The sequence below is a fragment of the Haemorhous mexicanus genome, chromosome 30, assembly GCF_027477595.1.
Source record: "Haemorhous mexicanus isolate bHaeMex1 chromosome 30, bHaeMex1.pri, whole genome shotgun sequence".
In the NCBI taxonomy this organism is placed as follows: domain Eukaryota; kingdom Metazoa; phylum Chordata; class Aves; order Passeriformes; family Fringillidae; genus Haemorhous; species Haemorhous mexicanus.
In genome coordinates this window covers 4,643,680-4,659,948 of record NC_082370.1, presented here as the reverse complement: position 1 = coordinate 4,659,948, position 16,269 = coordinate 4,643,680, and the positions used below count along the sequence as shown (strand labels likewise).

Below are 16,269 nucleotides of genomic sequence, written 5' to 3'. Positions count from 1 at the left end.
CATCCCATGGGCATGGAGCATTCCCTTTATCCCTGGCATCCCATGGGCATGGAGCATTCCCTGGCATCCCTGGCATCCCATGGGCATGGAGCATTCCCTGGCATCCCTGGCATCCCATAGGCATGGAGCATTCCCTGGCACCCTTTATCCCTGGCACCCTTTATCCCTGGCATCCCATGGGCATGAAGCATTCCCTGGCACCCTTTATCCCTGCCATGCTGTGATCCCAGTCCAACCCCTCACACCTCTCATCCTTGTTTCCAATCCATTCCCTCTCACCCCTCATCCCTGCCATCCCCCTGTCCCAGTTTGCTGTTCTCTGCTTCCCCCCCACCTTCCCTGCAGCCCTTCTCTCCCCTCCTGGCTCGTCCTAGAGGTGTCCCAGTGCTCCTTTCCACCTTGCCCTGTTCCAGAGGTGTCCCAGTGCTCCTTGCCCAGTTCAGAGGTGTCCCAGTGCTCCTTTCCCAGTTCCAGAGGTGTCCCAGTGCTCCTTTCCCAGTTCCAGAGGTGTCCCAGTGCTCCCTCCCTACTTTTCTCTGTTCCAGAGGTGTCCCAGTGCTCCTTTCCCAGTTCCAGAGGTGTCCCAGTGCTCCTTTCCCAGTTCCAGAGGTGTCCCAGTGCTCCCTCCCCACTTTTCCCAGTTCCAGAGGTGTGCCAGGGGTGGGACTGGTGCCCACCTGAGCTGCTGGGGTGGGAATGGTGCCCACCTGGGGTGGGAATGGTGCCCATGCAGAGGAGCTGGGTGGGACTGGTGCCCACCTGGGCTGGGAATGGTGCCCATGCAGAGGAGCTGGGTGGGACTGGTGCCCAGCTGGGCTGTTGGGGTGGGAATGGTGCCCACCTGGGCTGGGAGTGGTGCCCATGCAGAGGAGCTGGGTGGGAATGGTGCCCAGCTGGGCTGGTTCTGGTGGCACTGATTCTCCTCTCCCCCACACAGGCATCTTTGCTTACCTGAACTACCATGTGCCCCGCACGAGGAGGGAGATCCTGGAGACCCTCATCAAGGGGCTGCAGCGCCTGGAGTACCGGGGCTACGACTCTGCAGGTGCTCTGGGCTCTGCTGGGGGCTTTTCCTGGGCTGATGGCAGTGGTTTTTACTCTGGGCTCTGCTGGGGGGCTTTTCCTGGGCTGATGGCAGTGGTTTTCACTCTGGGCTCTGCTGGGGGCTTTTCCTGGGCTGATGGCAGTGGTTTTTACTCTGGGCTCTGCTGGGGGCTTTTCCTGGGCTGATGGCAGTGGTTCTGCCACCTGCTGCTGCTGCAGAAAGCTGAACACACACTGCATGTGCCTGTGGTTGGAGGTTTGGATTAACTTCAGTGTACAGATTTCTGTAGGCATTCCTGATGCTTGTGTTTGGGGTTTTTGGGGTATTTTTGTTTGGGGTTTGGGTGTGTGTTTGTTTCCCAAAGGCTTTAAAAATCCTGATAAGATGCTCAAGGGAAAGCTTAGTTCTAATCTAATCTTAGTTCTGATCTAAGGGGTTTCTTGCCTCTATGTGGCAGGCCAGCTCTTGGAGAAAGGGCTCAGGAGGAATCACAAAGGGCAGAATTTGTTGGCAGAAAATGCTGTAATCACTTCTGCACTTGACCCTCTTTCTCCATGTCCCACGGGGGGGTTCAGGTGTGGGACTGGACGGAGGAAATGACAAAGACTGGGAGGCCAATGCTTGCAAAATCCACATTATCAAGCAGACGGGGAAAGTGAAGGCTCTGGATGAAGAGGTTCACAGTAAGTGTCTCCCTTTCCTCCTTCCCCTCTGTTTTGTGTTGAATATCCCCTGTTCTAGCCTCAAACAGGAATTTCCAGAGGTGTAAACGCTCAGGGGTGAGCTGTGAAGAGCCTGCTGATCCTCTGGTTGTTGGTGTGAAGTTACAGAGAAATCCTGGCTTTTCCAAGATAAATGAGTTGCAGCCTACTGAAGTAAAATAGACCTGAAATACATCGGGAATCAGACAGGAAAAACTCCAAAACAAACAACCAGAAAGCTCCTTGACCTGGGGATAGAGGAATTAGCAGGAGATAATTATCAAGACCTTGAGCTTGGGCAGAAGGAGAAATCTGGAGGAGTCTCCCCCTGTTCCCTGTAGGAATCTCTTCCTGCCCCCTTTATTTAGACCTTAATTCATTAAATCTGAGCTCCATGCAAAGAGGCAGAAGGTGTTGGGAGGGGAATAGAGGCTGTCTGAGGGTGGGGAGATCTTTTCTTCTCAGCTTCACGTGCAGAAGCTGCCGTGTTGGTGAAATTGGAGTTTTTAACCCGTTCTTGGGTTCCCCTGAGGCACAGAGTGCTGAGTGTCCCGGGGGAGGTGGGTCAGTGTAAACCAGGAGCCAGAAAGCCCAGGTGAGGTGGGGTGAGGTACAGAAACAGGGGATGGACAGAGCGTTCCTGAAGGGAGGTTTGAAAAGAAAGAATGATGAAAATGTCAGGATACACGGTTTAAAAGAGATTGTGGAAACACTTGTGGAGTAAGAGGAGTATTTTTTCCCAAAGAAATATATTATTTTCCCAAAGAAATATATTATTTTCCCAAAGAAATATATTATTTTCCCAAAGAAATATATTTTCCCAAAGAAATATTTTTCCCAAAGAAACATTGATGCTCATGGTAGCTTTGGAGATTCAGGGGTCAGGGGTGCCTGGATCACCATGGAGGTGACAGGATGGCAAGGAGCAGCCCAGGCTTGGGTTCTCCCTTAGAGGCTGAGTTTTGTTTTGGCAGGGAGGGGAATGCAGGGCTGTTTTCTGTTGCCTGCCCTCAAACCCCTCGAGGTTTTGGCTGGCCTTGGACCATCCCAAAGGTCTTTTCCAGCCCCGACTGCGTGTCCTGTGGGGCGTGCTGGCCCTGTCAGCGTGGCTGAGGACAGGGTGTATCCGTGTATCCTGCATGCCCCGAGGCCTGCCGAGGCCCCCAGGCTGCGGGCAGCCCCTCAGGACTGAACTTTGTGCTGCAGAGCAGCAGGACATGGACCTGGACATCGAGTTCGACGTGCACCTGGGCATCGCCCACACGCGCTGGGCCACGCACGGCGAGCCCAAACCTGTCAACAGCCACCCGCAGCGCTCCGACAGGAACAACGGTGGGGCTGCCCCTGGGGGGGCTGCTCCTGGGGCTGGGGGGCTGCTCCTGGGGGGCGGGGGGCTGCTCCTGGGGGGGCTGCTCCGGGGGGCTGGGGGGCTGCTCCGGAGGGGGCTGGGGGGCTGCTCGGGGGGCTGGGGGGCTGCTCCTGGGGGGGCTGGGGGTTTGCTGCTCCTCCTCCTGGGGGGCTGGGAGGCTGCTCCTGGGGGGGCTGCTGCTCCTCCTGGGGTCACTGCCTACTCCTGGGGGCTGCTCCGGGGGGCTGCTCCTGGGGGCTGGGGGCTGCTCCTGGGGGGGCTGCTGCTCCTTCTGGGGTCACTGCCTACTCCTGGGGGTCTGCTCTGGGGGGCTGCTCCTGGGGGCTGGGGGGCTGCTCTGGGGGGCTGGTCCTGGGACTGCCCTGGGGGGGCTGCTCCTGGGGGGGCTGCTCCTGGGGGGGCTGCTCCAAGGGGGCTGCTCCGGGGGGGCTGCTTCTGGGGGCTGCTCCTGGGGGGGCTGGGGGGCTGCTCTGGGAGGGCGGCTGCTCCTGGGGCTGTCCGGGGGGGGCTGGGGGGCTGCTCCTGGGGTCACTGCCTGCTCCTGGCAGGGCTGCAGCTCCTCCTGGGGTCACTGCCTGCTCTTGTGGGGCTGGGGGGCTGCTCCTGGGGTCACTGCCTGCTCCTGGGGCTGGCCTGGGGGTTCTGGGGTCACTGCCTGCTCCTGGCAGGGCTGCAGCTCCTCCTGGGGTCACTGCCTGCTCTTGGGGGGCTGGGGGGGCTCCTGGGGTCACTGCCTGCTCCTCCTGGGGTCACTGCCTGCTCCTGGGGCTAGGCTGGGGGTTCTGGGGGGGCTCCTGGCCCTCCTGGGGTCCTGGGGGGCTGCTGGCCCTCCCTGTCCCACGAGGGCTGCTGCCAGCACAGGGCTGAGCAGGGCCTTTCCTCTGTCCCCAGAGTTCATCGTCATCCACAATGGCATCATCACCAACTACAAGGACCTGCAGAAATTCCTGGTGAGTGACCCCTGGGGGTGAGACCCTCCCTCCTTTCACTGCCCCTCGCTCTCACACCCTGCCCAGCTCGCTCCTGCTGGTTTCTCACTCTCACTTCCCCATTTCCATTCCCCACTCACCCCTTCCCTCACTCCTCACTCCTCTCTCACAGTGATTTCCCCCTCACATCACCTCTCACCTCCATTCCTGCTCCCCCACTCACCTTTTTGCACTCCCACCCAGATTTGCACTCAGAGAGTCTCCTATTCTGTGAGTTCTCAATTTACACCCCCCCATTCCCTCCCTACCCCACTCCCCACCTTCCCCCACTCATATCCTGGCATTCACACCCTGCTCACACCCCACAACTCCCTCCTCATCCTCACTCCTTCTCCCACTGAGACTTTCCCTCTCAAACCCCCTCCCTGTGCCCCTCACACTCACTCCTTTACTCTCACACTCCCTCTCGCTGCCCTCTCCCCCTGTCCTCATATTCTTGCAACTTAAAAGGCAGGAAGGGTGGAAGGAAAGTGTGAGAAGAGAAAAAAAGGGGAAAAAATCGCAGGAAAGTAAAAGGAAGAGGAAAAGCAGAGTGAAGGATGGGGAAAAAAAGAGGGAGAGAAGAGTGAGAACAGCTGCAGTATGAAAGGAGAGGGAAGGGAAGGTGGGAAAGGAAAGGTGAGGGATGAAGGCAGGAGCAGAGAAAAGGAGAAGCATGAGAAGAGAGGAAGAAGTGAAAGGCAAGGTGAAGGACAGGGAGCAGTAAAAGCAAAGGAAGGGAGGGAAGGGCAGGAGGGGAGGCAGAGACCCACAGGGCTGTCCCTGCAGGAGAGCAAGGGCTACGAGTTCGAGTCGGAGACGGACACGGAGAGCATCGTCAAGCTGGTCAAGTACATGTACGACAACCGCGACAGCGACGACATCAGCTTCTCCACGCTGGTGGAGAGGGTCATCCAGCAGCTGGTAACCAGGGGGCACCCAGGGGGGCACCTGGGCACGGGCACAGGGGCACGGCCCCCACCAGCACCCTGCCCCCGGGCTGCTGCAGGGGGCTCTGGGCGCCTGCCAGGGCAGCGCTTTGTCCTCCTGCCTCTGGTGCTCAGCTCGGGGCTGGCTTTGCTTTTCTGGGCTGTTTGGCAGTGTTCAGCTGGGAGATGGCTCAGCTCTGGGGCATGGCAGCTCTGCAGGCTGCCAGCCCCTGGCTGGGGGGTGGGAGTGGGGAGGGAGAGTCTGTGCTGCTCCCAGTCCTTCCCAGAGCTCCACCCTGGGAGAGTCTGTGCTGCTCCCAGTCCTTCCCAAAACCCCAGCCTGGGAGTCTGTGCTGCTCCCAGTCCTTCCCAGAGCTCCAGCCTGGGAGAGTCTGTGCTGCTCCCAGTCCTTCCCAAAACCCCAACCTGGGAGTCTGTGCTGCTCCCAGTCCTTCCCAGAGCTCCAACCTGGGAGAGTCTGTGCTGCTCCCAGTCCTTCCCAGAGCTCCAGCCTGGGAGAGTCTGTGCTGCTCCCAGTCCTTCCCAAAACCCCAAACTGGGAGTCTGTGCTGCTCCCAGTCCTTCCCAAACTCCAACCTGGGAGAGTCTGTGCTGCTCCCAGTCCTTCCCAAAGCTCCATCCTGGGAGAGTCTGTGCTGCTCCCAGTCCTTCCCAGAGCTCCAGCCTGGGAGAGTCTGTGCTGCTCCCAGTCCTTCCCAAACTCCATCCTGGGAGTCTGTGCTGCTCCCAGTCCTTCCCAGAGCTCCAGCCTGGGAGAGTCTGTGCTGCTCCCAGTCCTTCCCAAAACCCCAAACTGGGAGTCTGTGCTGCTCCCAGTCCTTCCCAAACTCCAACCTGGGAGAGTCTGTGCTGCTCCCAGTCCTTCCCAAAGCTCCATCCTGGGAGAGTCTGTGCTGCTCCCAGTCCTTCCCAGAGCTCCAGCCTGGGAGAGTCTGTGCTGCTCCCAGTCCTTCCCAAAACCCCAACCTGGGAGTCTGTGCTGCTCCCAGTCCTTCCCAGAGCTCCAACCTGGGAGAGTCTGTGCTGCTCCCAGTCCTTCCCAAAGCTCCATCCTGGGAGAGTCTGTGCTGCTCCCAGTCCTTCCCAAACTCCAGCCTGGGAGAGTCTGTGCTGCTCCCAGTCCTTCCCAGAGCTGCTCCCAGTCCTTCCCAGAGCTGCTCCCAGTCCTTCCCAGCTGCTGCTCCCAGTCCTTCCCAGCTGCTGCTCCCAGTCCTTCCCAGAGCTCCATCAGCCCAGGGATTGCTGCTGACCCCTGCTGGGAGCTGCTCTGCCTTGCTTGTGTGCAGGAGCAGGACCCGGCACAGTTCCCCTCTCACCCACAGCTTTCCCTGGGTTACCTGCCAGGGACTCGTGTTGCTGGGGGGTTGTGGCACCTCAGCTGAGCAAACATCCCCAATTTTGGTGCTGCTTTTGGCAGATCTTTGCCTCTGCAGGTCCCCTGACTGCACCCTGAGCTGAAGCAGGAGCCACTGGGGCAGCCACGGGAGTCTGGGTGTCTCTTTGAGATGCACTGCCAGGCTCAGGGGAGGAACATCCCTCCAGGATGGGGGGGCTGGAGCTGCAGGAAGTTCTGGAAACATCTGTGAAACCTCTTGGGTGTCTCTGCTGTGTCCACAGAAACACAGGAGCAGTTTGTGTGCTGGGAACACTGAAACAGTGCCCAGACCTCAGCTGAAGTTTGTTTCTCTCGTTGCAGGAAGGAGCTTTTGCCCTTGTGTTCAAGAGTGTTCATTACCCTGGGCAGGCAGTGGGTACCAGGTGAGTGTTCCATGGGAAGGAACATTCTTGCACCCTGCCTGGCACTTGGTTTTGTGCCCCCAAGTCAGAAGACAGAGTGGAGATCATTCTCGTCACACTGGATGTGCTGGGGAGAGGGTGGTTGTTGTTTTTCATTTGTTTTTCATTTCCTTTCTCTTGTTTTCCATCTGTCATAACAGAAAGCTCACAGAGTTATTTTGGAAATGTCGTGGTGACCAGCTGTAGCACACCTGGTCTGGCACAGCTTTGTCCTGCTATCCCTGGCTGTGATCTTAAAGGAGATGCTTTTACCTTTTCCTTTGTGCTTGCCCCTGTGGCAGCACTTGGCCTGGAATTTGGGCCAGCCTTGTGTCCAGGTTTTCTGTCCCACTTTTCCACACCAGCATCAGCTGGGCTTGAGCCCCAGCGCCCAAACCTGTGTGTGGGTGTGTGAGTGAGGGGCAGTGCCTGCTCAGGGCTGCAGTGCCTCGGGGAGTTCCTCCAGCCCTGAGGCAGGTTCCTCCCATCCTTCATCCCAGCATTCTGTCCATGTTTGCAGCAGCTGCTCTGGGGCTCTGGCTGTGCCCCCCTGCAGCTGAGGGGGGCAGAAGGCCTGGCTGGGCCGTGGGGGTGTCCCCAGGGCTGAGCTGTCCCTGTGTCCCTGCAGGCGAGGCAGCCCCCTGCTCATCGGCGTGCGCAGCGAGCACAAGCTGTCCACAGACCACATCCCCATCCTCTACAGGACAGGTGAGTGGGGAGAGCTTCAATCCTGACCCCAAACCCAACCCTAATCCTAGCCCACATCCCCATCCTCTACAGGACAGGTGAGTGGGACAAACCTGACCCCAAACCTGACCCTAACCCTAATCCTAGCCCACATCCCCATCCTGTACAGGACAGGTGAGTGGGACAAACCTGACCCTAAACCTGACCCTAACCCCAATCCTAGCCCACATCCCCATCCTCTACAGGACAGGTGAGTGGGGAGAGCTTCAAACCTGACCCTAACCCCAACCCTAACCCTAATCCTAGCCCACATCCCCATCCTCTATAGGACAGGTGAGTGGGACAGCCCCAAACCTGACCCTAACCCTAATCCTAGCCCACATCCCCATCCTGTACAGGACAGGTGAGTGGGACAGCCCCAACCCTGACCCCAAACCTGACCCTAACCCTAATCCTAGCCCACATCCCCATCCTCTACAGGACAGGTGAGTGGGACAAACCTGACCCCAACCCCAACCCTAACCCCAATCCTAGCCCACATCCCCATCCTCTACAGGACAGGTGAGTGGGACAAACCTGACCCTAAACCTGACCCTAACCCCAATCCTAGCCCACATCCCCACCCTCTACAGGACAGGTGAGTGGGACAGCCCCAAACCTGACCCCAAACCTGACCCTAACCCTAATCCTAGCCCACATCCCCATCCTCTATAGGACAGGTGAGTGGGACAGCCCCAAACCTGACCCTAAACCCTAACCCCAATCCTAGCCCACATCCCCATCCTCTACAGGACAGGTGAGTGGGACAGCCCAGACCTGACACCAAAGCCCAACCCTAATGCTAACCCCAAACCTAACCCTAACCCCAGTCTGCAGACCACAGCCCCAGCCCTGGGGAAAGGACAGCCCCTTACTGGAAGGTGCTGAGAGTGGCTCTGTAGTTCCCAGTGCTCAGAGGGGTCTGAGCCCACTCAGTGCCTGGCACCTGGACTTGTGTTCTGAGCAGTGCAGGGATCCCAGGCACTGCTCCTGTCCTGCTGCAAGAGCCACTCCCAGCAGCTCTGCCTTTTGAGTGATTAGCAGTAACACTGATGTATTTGTGTAACACTGTGGTTTTTTTATTGAATATCTCAAATTTGGTTTGTTTGTTGTTTTTTTTTTTTTTTCCAATTGCACTTCCAGCTGTACAATCTATGGATCATTCTTTTGATGGAATATCCATAAAAATGGAGGAAGGTGCCCACCAGACAAAAGCTAACACTTGAAATTTCAGACAAATCCTCCAGCTCCTTAGGAAAGGAATCATAAATATGCATTGTCTTTTTATTATGTGGCTGTTGCTTTCCGTGTAGTGCAGTGAATCATGTGGGAAAATCAAAATTCCTTCTTGGTCAGAAACACCACGAGCAGCACACAGGAAAATCCACCCATCCACTTCAAATATTGGGACATAATGCTCAGCATATGTGCAAAAACTGATGACAGTGCAGCTTGTACTGAGTGTTCCTGCAGCTCTGGCTGCAGAAGGAAGCAGTGAATTACCTTAAAAATAAACCCCACTAAAGCAGGAGGCTGCTGCCAGTCCTAGTGCGAGCACTGCCCAAAATCCCTGCTGCAGTTTGGGTTGCCAGAGCCCTGTCCTCCCCCTGACCATGGTGAGAGTCTGAGCTGCAGCCTCTGGAGGCTGCACTCAGCTTGGCCTGAGCTGGGCCCTCCTTCCCTGTGCATTTATCAGGGGAACCATCTGTTACTCTCCTGAAGAGCTTTAGAGGCCAGCCCATCACAGGGGGGTGAGCAGCTCCCATCTGAGGCAGGAGAGCTTTTCTGGGAGGGGGAGGATGTGCCTGCATCTGCAGAAGCTGTCAGGAGGAAAGCAATGCCACATAATGAAGCCAGTGCAGGGAAAAGCTCTGTTTTGAGACCCCAAATTTGCATGTTCTGATCAGGTCTGGGTGCTTCTGGTGGGGAGTGGCCACTGGCAGCTCTGCTCTGTCCCTTCTCAACACCAAATCAGCCTGTCCTGTCCCACTCCACAGCCTTGTTCTCCTCATTGACTGACTTGATAACTGAACTGGAAGGCTCTGAATCACTGAGTGGTTCTTTCTCACTGGGTATCAACATGAAAGCAGTGTTTTTCCTTCCCATTTTCATCTGCAGGAGTGGGAGCCAGAGCACCACGAGCTCTGCTTGCATCACTGAACCAGATCAGTGTCTAGTAGGTGAAACAACATCAGCATTGTGCAGTAAATGTAGAATGGAGGAACTCCAGTGTTGCTGCTCTTCAGCAATAGTCCCACTTTGGGAGATAAGCTGATTAATCCACCCCCTCCCTCCCCATACCCTGCACAATGACTGGCAAATCATTTTGCTGGAGGCTGGTGCTGAGCAGTAGGTGTTGGGTGCCTCAGCTGCATCCCTGATGAGCTTCTCCCCTGAGCAGCAGTGTGGAGGAGGAGGAGACAGTGTTGGGAATTTCCAGAGTAGCCCAGGAAGGATCCCTGGAGAAAGGCTGAACTTTGAGGACAGGTTTTTCCCAAGCTGGCTCTCAGTCCTGTGTCCCCCAGCCCCCTGATGGGCACAGGTGTGATTTCCTGAGCAGGCTCAGGTGGCTGTGTCTGGTAGGGCAGGAGCAGGCCGAGCTCCTAATCCTGGATTTCCTGAGCTGTGTCTGCCAGGGAGCTCAGCCAGACAGAAATGGGTTTGGGTTCCAGCTGTGGTGCTCGGGGCAGCTGGGTGGGCACACAAAGAATTGCCCCAGCGCTGAGGGTGACCAAGAAAGAGCAGTGCTGCTCCATTCCTGGGGGCTCACCAGGTAGGAAATGGGGGAAACTTAAATTGATAACAGGCAGGTTTAATGGGGAAGTGTGGCTGCTCATAAAGCACCTTGAATTCTCTGCCAGTGGAGCCACACAAAACTTTAATTTGGATTTTTTTCCTGATGCTTTCCTCTAAACTTCAGACTGCACTGGTAACACACTTGCAGATTTATTGATAAGCAATCAAACTCTTGCAAGCCAGCTGAGGATGGGCACAAGTGCTGCTGCTCCTTTTGCTGTGCCCACCTGCAGGCATGAAAATAGTGCTTCATGTTGGTACTGTGCTTTGGGGGCTCTGCTGGGTGTCACCTGTGCCCAGGGCTGTCACCTGGGCAGCACCTGAGCCTCCTGTCTCCTAGGGAAGGACAAGAAGGGGAGCTGCAACCTGTCCCGAGTGGACAGCACCACCTGCCTCTTCCCCGTGGAGGAGAAAGCTGTGGAGTATTACTTTGCCTCTGATGCCAGGTAGGGTTTTCCAGCTCCTCTGGGGTGTGTAGAACTATCCTGTGTGAAGGAACAAGGCGTGGGGAGGCTGGGGCTTCTTTGGGAATGAAGTGAATTGTGTGCACGTGGCCATTAATTTACAAATACTGCCGTTCCTCCATCTTGCCCCTGAGCCCCCATTCTAAAAAGCCCAACAATCTATTTTTCACCCCGTGACAAACCAGCCATTATTCTGCTTCCACTCTCGAGGCTTGCAGATCCTCATGCGAGGTTGGGAGCTTGCTCCACGCGCTGCAATCAGAGTCCCGGGGGTCTGGGGCTCTGGGCCGGGGTCTCTGAGCCCCTGGCAGGGCTTGGGCAGTCCAGGACAGCCCGAGGATGTCCTGAGTTGAGCTGTGCTGTCCCCACAGCGCCGTCATCGAGCACACCAACCGCGTCATCTTCCTGGAGGACGACGACGTGGCGGCCGTGGTGGACGGCCGTCTGTCCATCCACCGCGTCAAGCGCACGGCCGGCGACCACCCGGGCCGGGCCGTGCAGACCCTGCAGATGGAGCTGCAGCAGATCATGAAGGGTGAGAGCTGCCCCCTGCCTGCTGGGGCTGCAGTCACCCTGTGCCACCCCTGCCCCGAGCGGGGACGGGAGCCCGGAGCGTCTCCAGAGGTGCCACAGCCTGGGCTGGTGCTGGGGAAAGAAGTGCTCACATGTCATGGCACTTCCCCTCCAGTCTAGAGTTGTGGGGATGAGGATTTCATCTCCTGCCTGAAGGTAAAATCCTCAGCTTGGGGCTGCAGGCACCTGTGCCACCCCTGCCCCGAGCGGGGACGGGAGCCTGCAGCGTCTCCAGAGGTGCCACAGCCTGGGCTGGTGCTGGGTCATCCTCATGGGGAAAAAAGTGCTCACACATCATGGGACTTCCCCTTAGTCATTGACACCTTATGAGGAGAGTTGTGGGGCTGAGGATTTTGCCTCCTGCTTGAAAACATCTGGTTTTTAGCCAAGACTGATCCCTCACAAAGTTGCCAGTCTGGATCTGCCCTTCACTGACTCCTTCCAGAAACTCGAATCAAGCTCTCATCATGAGCTGGTGTTTTGGCAGAAAATCAGTTTAATAATCTTTGGCTGGTCCAAGCTTTTCTCTGCATACACAGGAAAAATGGCAATTAGCAGGAGGTAATTTAAAATTTAAGTTACCAAGCAAGTAAAGTGTTCTAATTTGTTTTCTATCTTTCTTCTTAGGTAACTTCAGCTCATTCATGCAGAAGGAAATATTTGAGCAGCCAGAATCTGTTGTTAATACCATGAGAGGAAGGGTCAACTTTGATGACTACACAGGTAATTGAGCTCGAGCCTCCCTCCCTGAGTGTCCAGCAGCTGCCCAGGGTGGCTGCAGGGGAGGGAGGGCTGGGAACCTTGCTGGGCTGAGATGAGATGTGTGTCCCGTGCCTCCAGAGTTCCAGGTGCTGCTGGCCAGGTCCCACTTGTGATGGGTTTTTGCACATTTGGTGGTGGAGATGGTGACATTCTGTTAGCACACGTGATCCTGGGAGCTGCTCCTCCCTGCCCCCCTGAGTGGCTCTCTGCTCTCGCCCACAGTGAACCTGGGTGGGCTGAAGGATCACATCAAGGAGATCCAGAGGTGCCGGCGTCTGATCCTCATCGCCTGTGGCACCAGCTACCACGCGGGAGTGGCAGTGAGTGCTGGGCCCAGGGCCACGAGCAGGGGCTGGGCTGGGCTGCAGGCACCTGGGAACCCCCCCAGGGACACCCCAGGGACACCTCCCGCTGTCCCAGGCTGCTCCCAGCCCCGTCCAGCCTGGCCTTGGCATCCAGGGGCAGCCACAGCTGCTCTGGGCACCCTGTGCCAGGGCTCCCCACCCTCCCAGGGAGGAGTTTTGCCCTAATAATCTCATCTCACTCTGCCCTTTCTCAGTTTAAAGCCATTCCCCTTGGTCCTGCTTCTCCATCCCTTGTCCCACGTCCCTCTGCAGCTCCCTTGGAGCCCCTGCAGGAGGCTCTGAGCTCTCCCTGAGTGTGCCAAGCAGATTAGGATTGATTTCAGGGCAGGGATTGGCTCTGAACCTCAGTCAGGTTAGGAGTAAGCAAGTGCACCCAGGTGAAAGAAGGAGGACCCGTGTGAAAGCTGCAAACACCAGGCTCAGTTCACAGCAGCAGCAGCAGGAAATAAAACTGATGAAGCTGAACTTGGGGAAGTGGTTCCTGTGACTTCCATGGCTCTGGAAGGCTTTGGAAAACAAAAGCTGCTCTGTTAAAAAGGGGAGCTGCCAGGGGAGGGACATTGCAGGAACAAATGCAGGGGCTGCAGGGGCCAGGTGGGGTCCAGCTGGGCCTGGATGTAGGCTGGGGTTTGGGTTCCTCAGGCTGGGACACGCTCAGGACAGCCTGCATTACAGAATTTGTTTGGAGGTTTGTGTAACCAGTGAGACTTACTTAGAGAGATCTCCATTTGAGGGAGGAGTTGGTCCCACAGGCCAATGAGCTTTCCCCCCATACCTCCCTGCCCAGGTGAATTTTTATTAAAAATAAAGTTGGTGGTGGTGCAAGGTTGCTTCTCAGGGGGGCTGGTGGTGACTGGAGCGTGGGCAATATGAGTAATTAAAGCCTAATGCAGCACTAATTGTCACAGTAATATTTTCCAGCGTGTGTGGCAGCTAGAAAGCTTTTTTGTGCTTTTTTAAACATGATGTAATCCCTGCCTTCCTGCCCCCCTCGTGCCAGACCCGCCAGGTGCTGGAGGAGCTGACTGAGTTACCTGTCATGGTGGAGCTGGCCAGTGACTTCCTGGACAGGAACACCCCGGTGTTCAGGGATGATGTCTGCTTCTTCCTCAGCCAGTCAGGTACTCCTGGGCTCCCCTGCCCTGCCAGAGCTGGGGGGCAGCAGGGCCCACGTGGTGCCTCTCGGGGGGCCTGGGCGGGTGCTCTTGGTGCCTTGGCAAGGCTGGCCCCGAGCAGAGTTCCAGGATAAAGCAGGGATTCATTGAAAGGCCTCCAGGGATCCACCCTGGGCAGCGCAGGGGCCTGGCCCAGATGAGTTTTCATTAACCAGGAAAACGAATAAAGTTGTTTTTGGTTCAAGGGGGACAGCCTTGTGTGAACCACTGCTGTGTTTGCTGGGTGGCACTGCCCTGGCCAGGGCTGGCATGGGTGTGCAGGGGCTGGGCACCCCCTCTGGGCGGGGAGCAGCAGCCCCTGGGGAGGTGGGCATTTCCCAGGGGCGGCGGCAGCAGCACTGAGCTCCCATCGCCGTGTCCCCCCCGTGTCCCCCCCGTGTCCCCCCCGTGTCCCCCCCGTGTCCCCCCCCGTGTCCCCCCCCGTGTCCCCCCGTGTCCCCCCGTGTTCCCCACCCCAGGGGAGACTGCAGACACGCTGATGTGCCTGCGCTACTGCAAGGAGAGGGGAGCCCTGACCGTGGGCATCACCAACACCGTGGGCAGCTCCATCTCCCGCGAGACCGACTGCGGCGTGCACATCAACGCGGGGCCCGAGATCGGCGTGGCCAGCACCAAGGTGGGGCAGCCTGGCTGCACTGGCCTGGCTTGGCTTGTTCTGCTTTATTTTATTGTGCAGCATTATTTTATATCAATTGATCTTTTCTTTTTAATTGTTGTTTTGTTTTATTTTGTTTTATAGTGTTATTTTATTTTATTTTTTATCTTTGTTTTATTTTATTTTTTATCTTTATTTTATTTTATTTTTATCTTTATTTTTTTTATTTTATTTTTATCTTTATTTCATTTTTTATCTTTATTTTATTTTATTTTTATCTTTATTTCATTTTTTATCTTTATTTTATTTTATTTTTATCTTTATTTCATTTTTTATCTTTATTTTATTTTCTTTTTATCTTTATTTTATTTTCTTTTATTTTTATCTTTATTTCATTTTTTATCTTTATTTTCTTTTATTTTTATCTTTATTTTATTTTCTTTTATTTTTATCTTTATTTTATTTCATTTTTTATCTTTATTTTATTTTATTTTTAATTTTTAAAATTTGCTTTTTATTTTATTTTTTAATTTAAAAATTATTTTATTTTAATATTTTTATTTAAACATATTTTAATATTTTATTTTTATTTTTTAATATTTTTTTATTTTAAAATTTTATTATATTAATTTCTATTTTTGTTTTATTTCTTATTTTTAATTGTTATTTTATTTTATTTTTATTTGGGTTTGATTTTATTTTTTTATTTTTATTAATTTCTATTTTTATTTTATTTCTTATTTTTAATTGTTGTTTTATTTTTATTTGGGTTTGATTTAATTTTTTTTAATTTTATTTTTCTTTTTTTAAGTATTTCTTTCTTTTTCTTTTTTTTTCTTTTTTTTAAATTTATTTTTTTAGATAAGATAAAGGAAACTTTGCCTGCATGTAACTCCCTCACTGGCTCTGCTTTTCCAAAGCAGATGGGATATCCAAACTGCCTTTTACAAACGGGGGCAGGTCTTACAGCCTGGCCCTGTTAGTGCCCAGCTCCCAGGGCTGTCCTGGCTGGGGCAGCTGCAGGGCAGGAGAGCTCTCCTGGCTGCCTTTGGCTGGGTGAAGGCCTTCTGCCCCTGAAATCTGCTGTGCCTCAGGTCACTTTGGGGGAGAGATGATGTCAGTCTGTTACATAAATTCAGCCAAAAACCACATTTGAGCTTAACAGTTCATGGGGGAATTGATCATGGAAAATTCATGAGTCTCTTACAAGCAGCTCTTGAAGGAGCTGTTTGTGCTGCTGTTTTCACATGGCCAGCACTTCAGCCTGGAGAGAAATGGCATTTCTCATTTTTCCTCTGGCCCTGTGGGGACTCACCAAAGCTGTGCATGGAGGAAAGAAGAACTTGAGAAGTTTCTGCCCTGGGGTTGCTCAGAACTCCTTTGGAGAATATTCTAAACAGCCCAGGCACGTTGATGTGGCTGCTGGGTGCTGTGCCAGCAGAGAGCTCCCACTCCCCAGCAGGCAGAACAAATCCAGCTTCTCTGGGCTCCTCCAGAGCCATCCCAGAGCTGTTCTGGGCTCCTCCAGAGCCTCCAGAGCTGTTCTGGGCTCCTCCAGAGCCATCCCAGAGCTGTTCTGGGCTCCTCCAGAGCCTCCAGAGCTGTTCTGGGCTCCTCCAGAGCCATCCCAGCCTCCAGAGCTGTTCTGGGCTCCTCCAGAGCCATCCCAGAGCTGTTCTGGGCTCCTCCAGAGCCTCCAGAGCTGTTCTGGGCTCCTCCAGAGCCATCCCAGCCTCCAGAGCTGTTCTGGGCTCCTCCAGAGCCATCCCAGAGCTGTTCTGGGCTCCTCCAGAGCCATCCCAGAGCTGTTCTGGGCTCCCCCAGAGCCATCCCAGAGCAGCCTCGGGGGATTTTGTCTGCTCATAGCTTGGGAGGGGATAGAGACACTGCACACCTTGCTCCAGCCTCTGCAGGACTGCAGGGCCAGGCTGGCCACAAGCCCTTTGGTCTTGGGAGGAGCTCAGAGGGCAAACTGCAGCTTTGGTGTCCCCCAGGTGTCCCCCA

General features: G+C 54.8%; 1 protein-coding gene across 7 annotated transcripts in view; it reads left to right on the top strand.

Annotated features, from left to right (window-relative positions):
- Window positions 1-16,269, top strand: part of GFPT1 (glutamine--fructose-6-phosphate transaminase 1) — a 30,290-nt gene that overhangs the window by 5,926 nt on the left and 8,095 nt on the right. For 3 of the 7 annotated variants that reach the window (XR_009489725.1, XM_059870325.1, XM_059870324.1), the window contains exons 1-14: window positions 868-1,045; window positions 1,621-1,728; window positions 2,953-3,078; window positions 4,007-4,065; window positions 4,873-5,007; window positions 6,730-6,791; window positions 7,438-7,517; window positions 8,679-8,732; window positions 10,672-10,777; window positions 11,167-11,330; window positions 11,996-12,091; window positions 12,353-12,450; window positions 13,496-13,616; window positions 14,129-14,286. Coding sequence is in view for 6 of the 7 variants with exons in the window: in XM_059870325.1 (XP_059726308.1) it covers window positions 883-1,045; window positions 1,621-1,728; window positions 2,953-3,078; window positions 4,007-4,065; window positions 4,873-5,007; window positions 6,730-6,791; window positions 7,438-7,517; window positions 8,679-8,732; window positions 10,672-10,777; window positions 11,167-11,330; window positions 11,996-12,091; window positions 12,353-12,450; window positions 13,496-13,616; window positions 14,129-14,286 (1,530 nt within the window). In the remaining variant the exon portion in view is untranslated. Of the gene's footprint in view, window positions 1-867; window positions 1,046-1,620; window positions 1,729-2,952; window positions 3,079-4,006; window positions 4,066-4,872; window positions 5,008-6,729; window positions 6,792-7,437; window positions 7,518-8,678; window positions 8,733-10,671; window positions 10,778-11,166; window positions 11,331-11,995; window positions 12,092-12,352; window positions 12,451-13,495; window positions 13,617-14,128; window positions 14,287-16,269 lie in introns of those variants that run through there. The other 4 variants (XM_059870329.1, XM_059870330.1, XM_059870327.1 and 1 more) reach the window with 2 other exon arrangements.